We start from the raw sequence: 10,193 nt of genomic DNA, 5'->3' as shown, positions 1-10,193 counted from the left end.
CGTGTGTGTGGGCTGCATAAATTAATTGATTTACTAAGCACTTGCTGTGTGCGTGTGCATGCAAACTATAGTATTCAGCCCTGTTGCCAATTAGCACGCGCGCTGCACACGCTGCGTATGCGTAATTCGCGTACAGCGAGCGGCAAATCAACAACGTTTTATGGCCTCAAGCAAAAAAGGGTCAATGTTTAATGGGCCACAAAACCCGAACACAATTTTGAGATGCTCATAAATTCCTGACAGTTTCCAGGCTTAAATGGCCCTCATAAAAAGGGGAGAAAACAATCTAGAATATAAATATATTTATATATATATATATGTGGGCGTATCTAGAGCCGCATTAAAAAATCGGTTACCTGTGCAGGTGTTGAAAATTCAATTTTAGCCACACTTTTCAATTTTGCACTAATTCAACATTTTTTGGCTTAAATGTGAGCTGCAAGTTAATCCGCTTTGTCAGTGAATTGTTGCTGCAGTTGCTCTCTGGTTGCACTCGCTGCATGCCTCAAAATCACAGTTAGCCAGCAGCTGGACCACAACATTTTGTTGCATCAATGCTGCCTGCCTGGCTGCCTGCCTGCAGCAGAGCACTTGAAACAGACGTCGACGATGACAACTGCCATTAAAGTTGAGTTTAAGTATCTGTAGCTGAGTATCTGAGTATCTAAGTATCTGAGTATCTCTGTGTCTGTAACTGCACTCTGTGTGCTTGCCCCTGAGTATCTGTAGCTGTGTCTCTATTTCTGTAGTGATCTATCTGTATCTGTGCATCTCTGTACCTAAATCTGTGTCTGTGTAGCTCAAGCTGCACTCCGTGCACTTGTACCTGAGTATCTGTATCTGTGTATCTGTCTCTGTAGCTGCGATCTGCATGTGAACGCACTCTAAGTAGCTGCATGTACATGTATCTGTAGCTGCATCTATGTCCTGTCCGTGTATCTATTTATCTATACCTACAGCTACAGTCAATATATATGTATCTGTATCTGTTGCTATGACTGTTATCTATTTCTGTAACTGGATTTACATAAATGTAGCTATATATCTATAGTTGCTGTTTTTATAGCTAAGTATTTGCAAGAGTGCATGGGCATCTATTTTATGTATCTGTATCTTAATGTATGCATTTGTATGGGCATCTATTTTATGCAACTGTATCTATATGTATGCCCTCGTTTATCTGTATCTATATCTGTACCTGTATCTTTAGCTACTGTCTGTATCTGTAAACTGTATCTGTATTATATTTAAGTATCTATGTATCTGTATATATATTTTTGTATATATATATTATGTATCTGTATCTGTATCCTGCACTCACAATGTATGTATCTTGGATCTCTTCATGTCTATAGCCACCTTCTTTGCATAAGTATCTATATCTGCATATGTATCTATGTATCTATGATGGTGTATCTATGTCTATAGCTTCATAAGTATCCTTATCTATAACTGTACCTGTGTATCTATATGTATGTCTTTGCGTATCTCTATCTGTAGTTCGTATATATCTGTGTCTGCAGATAGACTCTCTATATTTATGTATCTGTATCTATAACTGAATTTTCTGTAGCTGTCTCTATGTGTCTGTATATCTGTATCTAAATATGTACTTACTGCTTGTTGCTGTATCTTTACAGTTACACTCTTTAAAGTTACACTCTATGTCTCTGTATCTGAAGATGCACTCTCCACATTTATGTATCTGCATCTGTTTATATGTATCTAAAGCTGCATTTTCTGAATTCATGTATCTGCAGCTTACTCCCTCTTTATCTTTATCACAAGTTTCACTTTATGTAGCCATATCCGTTGCTGTCGATGCAGTCTCCGTAGCTGCAATCTCAGCTTCTATGTCAGAATCTCTGTAGCTGTGCATATGCATGTGGCTTGCTGTCAGAGCCGTTGCAGCCCGCTGTGCACGTTTAATAAATCCGAAAAGGCTTGCATTGAATGCGTTTTCTGTGCAGCAAACACGTCATAATTATGTTTCCTGCGCAAAACTGATTTTCTTTCGTCTTCTGCCTTTTTGTGCAAGTTTCAAAAGTCAATTCAAGCGAAACTCTGCAAAAACAGTTCTGCGGAAATCAATTTGTTTCTTTTCATTTTGTTGGCTTGCCTAAGCGTAATTTGTGTTGAAGACAACTAGATATGGGACCATTTTTGTGGGTTTTCTGCGAAGGCACAAATTTGATTTTAAGTTGAAATATAATGCGGGAGTTCGGTGAAATCTTGAATGTTAAACAAGCTAAAACAGAGTTGTTTGGTTGAAGATTTTTTAAATATTTTAAAAATAATAAGTGTATGTAATTTATATAAAAAATATTATAACTATAAAAATGTAATAAATTAGCTAGGACCTTAAAGCTTTTCTGTCAAGCCAATGGCATCTGCACAGAGTCTTAAAATTGCGCCGATTCCCTCAAGTCATAATGCAGTAAAACAGTTTTCATATTATAAACGTGCGCAAAAAATCATATTAAAATCATATTTAAGTAATGTTAATTAAATAATTTTACCATTTTCAATTTTATTTTGCGCTCAGCTGAATATGAAGCCCTGTTAAGCCCAACCATAGCTCGAAGAGCAGAACATTGTTTAGCAAATTTAGCAATTGTAATTGAAAATGATTTCCCAAACGGGCGAGAGCCTAATGGCAGAACAGTATGAGCTCATACAGAAAACAATGTAATCGAATGCCCGTTGGGACTTAGCTGGAAGCGCTGTCAGCGCTGTCCTCGACGTCAGTTTCAAGCACATGATGCATTGAACAGGGAAAATGGAGTCGACGGCGACGGCGACGTGTCTCTGGACAACGACAGCTGTTTGGCTAACGCTCGCTAATCCATCAACAGCAGTGCCAACAAACAGAAAAACAAAAAAAAAACAATGCCAATAAAATTTCCAATGCATCTAACGGAACCACAGCAACAACAAAAAACAGCTTCAGCTCCATTAGAATACAGACGAGCGAGGCGGGGGAAAAAGGCAGAGCATATTCATATGCATGCGAGCTCCGCTTTTTTATGGCCATAAAAGCGAATGTAAAAGCCATATGCCACGCCCCCAACGCCTATACATTCCTCATGCATTTCGCATCACCTGCAATCTGAGCCGGGCCATCGTCTGACAGGGCCTTAAGAGTAGCAACAACAACAACAATTTCGGTTTCATTTTTATGCTCCAATAAAGTTCAATCAAATGACATCGAAATGGAACTGGCAAAAGAAAAGCTCGCACGATTTTCCGCAGAGCAATAACGCTTAAAAAGGAAAATACTAAAAACCAAAGCCAAAACCAAATAACTTAAAGTCCAACTCACAGGCAATTGACGTGCCGCCCGCCCACTCGATAGGCAAGTAAATGTTAGCGGACTTTGATTTTTCCTTCTGCCTAGAGCAGTTGAGGAGGTCAGCAGCCTGAGCATTGATGGACAGCGACAAGGCGACCTTTGGCAACATATCAAGCACACTGAAAGACCCCAGCAACTAAACCAGGCCAGGGACTACGATAGAATATCTGATTGGAAACCAATCAGCAACCAAAAGGCAATTTGGGTATCAAATTACAGAATTTTTCCAGCAGCAGAATAATGAAAACAAAAATGTGATATTGCAGGAATTTTTAAGAATTTGCTCTTTAACATGCAAGCGATAGTTAACTTACCAAACAAATGTAATTCGATGCATTTTTAAGCAGGGGGAGAGCGAACGAGATGCGAGTGACTGGAGAGGCTGGGGGCGGGTGACCCCACAGAGCATTAGATGAATTTCAAATGGGTTTTAGAGGCACTTAAAGCTGCATTCTTCTGGGAAATATGTTTTGTGGCAACATCTGCAAAGGAACAGGAATTAAAATAAATTAATGGAAATTATATATATCAAATTACATACATACATATAATATAATAATATAAATATATGCATATATTTGCAAAATATTCCAATTTGTAGTAATGTATTAAATTTAATATGAATCATAATATTTATAAAAAATAATATTAATTGAAGTTAAAAATGATTAACAATAATGCAAAAATATATTTTATTTAATTTATTAAATTTAATATCTTTAATAATATTTATAAAAAATTATGAATAATGGAAATAGTTTACTTTTTTATTATTCATTTTTATTATTGCATTATAAAAATATATAATAATAATATTATTAATAATAATTTTAAAAATATTTTAATAACATATAAAGTGAGTTATAAATAAAACAACTTTATATTTAAGCAATTCAAGATTGAAAATTTCTCACAAGCTTAAAACCCAAGTTTTCTATAGATAACACGAACTGCTTCTAGTTATTGTAATAATCATATTTATTATGCTCGAACACATACACACGCAACACGTTTTATATTATTATTATATTATATTATTAGTGATTATATTTTTACTACTCAGAGCTACGTTTGTTATATAACCGATAGGTTATTGCATCCCATGTACTATGCTAATTTATGTCCAGTTCTCATAAGTGAACTATAGTTTTTTTATTTTGATTATATTTATAAAAGTGTAGAACCTGTACAATCAAATTTAGTACCTTAACAACACATGTATATATATGGAATTAGAGCCAAACTAGTCACAATATGAGGAATTCAAAGGAGACAGTTTACACCATTCCCATCGTACTGGCAAAGCCTTGCCGTTTAAGTCGTCTTAGGGGTCTGGCAGGGATTAGACCTCTTGCAAGTAGGCTTCGGTGTCGTTGCAGTCTGTCCGTGTATCTGCTTGTGTGTCTTCCAATCTGCTCTTCGACAGTAAACAGCTTGAGATCTCTGTGGAGTATTGAGCCGCGTATATACCAGGGAGAGTTGGTTATTTGTCGTAGTACTCGGTTCTGCAATACCTGATTGATTGATACCTAATTGGATTTGGCAGCAGCAGAGTGAACAATAGTAATATTTATAATAGATAACTCAAAAGAGCCACCTCTTTCTATCTCTCTATACATGAATATCTTTCTGTGCATCTATGGCTGTCCAGTAGGCCAGTCGTGTCTCTCTGCCCATCGATAGAGCTAGCAATCATATTGCTGCCTTCGATACTTGAGCCTCTAAGTAGCATCTCTCTGTCATATGTTCATGCACTGCACAACCATTTAGCTGTCATAGAATTGATAGACAACATAGATGTGGATAGTACAGTTATGACATACATAACTTTATTTAAATATTAATATACACGTATTGTTAAGTTACTAAATTTGATTGTACAGGTTCTACACTTAATAAAATTAATAAAAAAAAAAAAAAAAACCGAAAGGCAGGCAGCTTGTTATGAATGCAAATACCATATGATATAATATAGCTTTTATTTATATATGAGTGTCTTCTTACTCTCCTAACTTTGCCTTGTTAATTTGTCAAACAACCCTCTTTTATATACTCTATAAAAACTATATAAAGTTCATTTATTCGTTTGCTCATTTGCTTTTAAGCCAAGTTTCGCCTCGCCCACAATTTTCTCTGCTACATAATCGCCTCTAATCCTAGCCATATACAAATCTTGTTTATGGCTTTATAAATTGCAGCTCAACTAATGAGCTCCAACGACTTGCCTTCTGGCTGCCACTACAATTGGCCAGTTCGAGTCTAAAAAATCTTCAAATGCTTTGAAATTTATGCCAAGCTTCGACAAAACCCTCAAGGAACAGCTCTTGAGCTAGCCGGCTCTCTGTCCCTCTCTTTCACTCGTTCTCTATACATATCTCTCTTCTCTTCTATTAAGCTTCAATGTGAAAAAGTTTGCTTCAAATTGTGCTCAAATCAAATGAAATGAAATCATTCTTGAAATTATGAATGGAAGCATTCATTGAAGTGGATTTGGCCAACTTGACTTTCGCTCAGTGTATTTGACTGATAGAGTATTTCAAGAATGTTGTTGTTGTTGTTGGGGCTGGGGCTGCCGCTTTTCATTTGCATGCCATTGATTGGCCGTCAGCTATCGTTTTAGGACTGGACCCGGCTTTTATTCTCTGCTCTTTGTCTTGCTTTTCATATCTAGATATGCGCGCTAAGGCATGTCACTTTGAATTTAGCTAGCTATTTAATATAGTATGTCTTTATATATATACATATATATAAGTAAATGCCTAGGCAACTGTCAGAGGACAGCAGCAGCAGGACGCCTAAGGACACACTTGTCTGAGACGAAGCTCAAGCAGTCTTTAAAGCCGCAGCCTTCAATGCTAGCAATTAGCTAGCAAAAACCAACTAACATTTAATTGTTATTAATTGCCAAAGAGCCAGAGAGAGAGAGAGAGAGAGTGGGAGAGAGTGAGAGAGAGAGAGATAGCTAGAAATTAAGTAATATTTATGTACTTTTTGGCCAGCGGAAACTCATAGCAATTGAGCGCTGCCCACGCACGCCTTTCGCCTTTCGCCTTTCAGCTCTTCGGGCAACCATTAATAAAACGGGATTTGCTGCAGGACACAATGCCAAAGGCAAGACACTCGGGCAGCGCCTCCAATTAATCTCACACGTTCGTCTGTCTGCGATTTCAATTAAAGCGTCAAAAACAAAAAGGAAAAAAAACGCTGAAGAACTTATGAAGATGAATGCCGTTCGTCAAATGCTTATCAATGGGCAGGGACAGCCCTGGCACGCCCCCACCTAGAAATTGCTCAATTACGAAATTAAATTTAATGCCCAGGCTTTTGATCGCACTAAAAGCTTTAATAACTGTAAATTGCTTTCACAAAATTTTTGACACAGTCCCTGGGCAACTACCCCAAGCGGAGTCGAGAAGCCCCAGAAAACTCTCAACTAACTGAAACAGCTGCGCTCTCGCTCTGACTCACTCTCTCTCTCTCTCGCTCTCTCTGTGTCTCCCTCTCTCTGTCTGTCACCTGCATGCCTAGGTGTAACCTGTCGTCGGGCTTTTTGGGCTTTTGGTATTTCGCTTTGCTCTCAACGGCGCGTGACCAAATATTTTAAGGACACTTCAAGCAGCACTTGAAGCACGAATTCGAATTGAAGCGTTATCGAGCTGCATGCCACGGCAATGTTAAATATATACACACACAGACACATACATATATACATCTATATATAAAAACGCCTAAAAATCCAATTAAAGTCAAAAACTTGAATGCGAAACGCGCCTCGAGCTCAGCCATTAACTAATTCTGAAATCGGCTTAAAAAAAAGCAGAAGTGGAGCTTGCTGAAATTTTTGCACCTGTCCCAAAAAAAAAAAGAGAAAAGGGCTACCTTAAGGGCAAAAAGCCGCTTAACGGCATTTGTGTTCATGGAAAATCGCGTGAAAATCATTTTGCATTCATTTTCCCATTTCAATATGATGCCAGCAGCAATTTAAAGCAGCAGCCGCCGCAGCAGCCGCCTCAGCAGCTTCATCAACTCTTCTGTAATTGAGTTAACACTTAAGCAAATTAATTCGTCTCTAACTCGTTTAAATGTGAACATTTCTAACTCAATTGGCGCACAGCCAAACATTCATTTGGATACCCCGAAGCAGTAAACTTCAATCGTACTTTGCGCATGTAACTCAATATTAAAAAATATATATAATTATATATATATATAATATATGTTTTTTTTTAATTGAAAAGTTTACGCCACAGTTGTATTAAAATCGATTTAAACCATATTTTTCAAGCAGAAACTCCCAAATGTTGCAATTAGTTCTTGACTCTTAAAGAGACTTAGATCTAAGTCTGAGACTATATTAAATGTTGTTGTCTTAAGTTTGAATGTTACTGCTCTGCGATTTACAGTCTTAGATACACTTCTATTCAATATAATATATATTAATTCAACGGATCAAATCAAGCCATCAAATCAATCAAAACTTCTTCTCTGACATAACAATTCCATTAACTTCCAGAGCATTTGCTAAGGCTACTTCCGCCATAACAAATTGTTTCTTTGTTCCTACTCAGAAATTGTTTTCATTTCAGTGCTTCAAGTCCAAAAGTTTTTTTTTGCGTGCCCCTAAAAGATGTCCCAAAAACTTGTCTAGAGTGCAACAATTATTTAAAGCATACTTTCGCGCTGACCCATAAAATACAATTCGATTTAGACAAAGCTTAAAGCACACTCGCTCTCTCACTGTCTCTCTCCCTCTCTTTATCTTGAGTTGTGATCGCTATTTGCGTTGGTTTCACTGTTTTCGTCAGTTGCTTTTCGCACTTCACGCTGGAAGGTTTTGCGTTCTGTTTGTACGCTGTGGCCGGCAATTAATCACAATGAGCACCGGGTAAGGTCAACAATATTTGTGCTTTCTTTGCTTTTGCTGCATGCAATGAAGTAATCAACATCAACAATGTTTTATTTGTATCATTTACTCATTTGTTAATATATAGATTAGTGAAGAAACCAGTTCTTTATTATGCGCCACGCAGTCCACCCTGTCGCGCAGTTCAGCTCACAGCCGCTGCTTTGGGACTCGAACTGGATTTGCGGTAAGTTTCGATATCGAAAAAGTTTGCCGACTTTTGCATGCTCTTTGCGCTGCGAATGTTGATTTGCAGCACAGCTCAGCAAAGTTAACAGCGAAATGTTAAGCTACAGTTCTGTTATTAACAGCTGCATGGATAAAATTCGAATACGTAAGACTTTTACATGCATTTAAGCCTAACTGTTAGCTATATGTTAACTGCAACTTATGTAAATGATTATATGTTAACTGACTGTAAACTGAATATACTTATGATGTAAAGCTAATTCTAAGAAGGTCATCAGAAAGCGGCCTGTACTACCTTCTTGTGTGACATGCCCACTGTTGCTCTAATAACTAGTTGCAATTGTATGACATTCAACTTAAACTAACTTCCAATTTCTCTACCTCTCCTTTCGCAGCCCTGTCAATGTGAAGGCTGGCGAGCACATGACTGCGGAGTTTCTTAAGCTCAATCCACAGCACACAATACCCGTACTGGATGACAATGGAGTCGTGGTGAGCGACTCTCATGTGATCTGCAGCTATCTGGCGGACAAGTATGCTGGCCAGAACGATGAGCTCTATCCCAAGAACGAGGCGCAGCGTCGCCTGATCGATGCTCGCCTTTATTACGACTGCGGACACTTGTTTCCGCGTTTGCGCTTCATTGTGGAGCCCGTGATTTACTTTGGTGTGGCGCAGATACCCGAAGATCGCATAACCTACATGCAAAAGGCCTACGATGGCCTGGAACACTGCCTGACAGCAGCTACCTATTTGGCTGGCGACAAGCTGACCATCGCCGATTTGTGCACTGTGGCCACGGTGACCACAGCGGCGGCCTTTGCGCCCATCGAGGAGGCCAAGTATCCCAGGCTAACTGAATGGATAAAACGCATGGAGGCGCTGCCCTACTACGAGGCTAACAATCAGCAGGGTCTCGATATGCTGGTTCAGCTGGTCAAGGGTCTGCTGGCCGAGCGACAGACCTGAATGGCCGGGCATCAATCAATATTGGCAATAATACACGAGATGTTTTCTTTGTCTCTCACTCTCTGTCTTTCTCTGTCTCGCTCGAAACACAATGAGTTTCATTGCGTTTCATTCCAACTTTTTTGTGGCCAGAGGATATATATAAGAGTAGGAAGTGGCACAGGCAGTGCTACACGCAGCTGTTGGCGAAGTAATGGCCAAAGTTTTTTTTTATGGGCTTCGGGGCTAGCAACTTACTGCATAGACTGTTTGAGCGAAATACAAGCCAAACTTTTTGGACGTCTTTTGTTGTTGGCGTTGTCAATGCCGTTGCCATTGCTGCTTGTTAGTCATTGATTACGCGTTGTAAGTGATCGCATTTATAGTTGTTAAGCTTGTTAACAATGTCCTGCGGCCACAGGGGCAACGCTTCACTGTGATTGATTCCGTCAGGCAGCGACAACAAAAGCGATAAGCGACAACAGCAGATAGATATACAACTGGGAGATAAATCCCCATCTGCTTGCTTTACTGACTTTAATGAGGCCATCAGCTGATAATTATCTGGCTGCGCTATGGCAGGTGAAACACGATTCAGCTGCACATCGCTAGCCATAAACCGTTCTTCGATAGCAACAGTTTCTGTAAGACTGTGAGATTTTATGGCGCCGCCTGGAAGTATGCACTAAAAAATTAAATGCGTGCTAACCATAAGCTGGTGTTGCTTTCTTTGTTGTTCGAAATGCAACAAGTATTTAAGACTTGTATTTATGATATGAACATAAATCTATTATTTAATAA

The 10,193-nt window shown here is 38.7% G+C and overlaps 1 protein-coding gene across 1 annotated transcript; it reads left to right on the top strand.

Annotated features, from left to right (window-relative positions):
• The first annotated feature begins 8,171 nt into the window (after positions 1-8,171).
• LOC111602368 (glutathione S-transferase 1) lies at positions 8,172-9,458 on the top strand. The gene is made up of 3 exons (XM_023319382.2): positions 8,172-8,237; positions 8,344-8,442; positions 8,840-9,458. Exons 1-3 carry the CDS (start codon positions 8,227-8,229, stop codon positions 9,411-9,413), a joined length of 684 nt encoding a protein of 227 aa, XP_023175150.2. The 5' UTR covers positions 8,172-8,226; the 3' UTR covers positions 9,414-9,458.
• Positions 9,459-10,193: the final 735 nt, after the last annotated feature.

Source organism: Drosophila hydei, unplaced genomic scaffold, assembly GCF_003285905.1.
Source record: "Drosophila hydei strain 15085-1641.00,03,60 unplaced genomic scaffold, DhydRS2 tig00008122-arrow-pilon, whole genome shotgun sequence".
Lineage (NCBI taxonomy): Eukaryota > Metazoa > Arthropoda > Insecta > Diptera > Drosophilidae > Drosophila > Drosophila hydei.
The sequence above is the reverse complement of the archived record's forward strand: the minus strand, read 5'-3'. Positions and strand labels throughout refer to the sequence as shown.

Bases quoted from the DNA above. Each gene is read 5' to 3' on its own strand.
- LOC111602368 (XM_023319382.2), top strand. The intron at 8,443-8,839 runs GTAAGTTTCGAT...CTCCTTTCGCAG, and splicing joins GGACTCGAACTGGATTTGCG to CCCTGTCAATGTGAAGGCTG.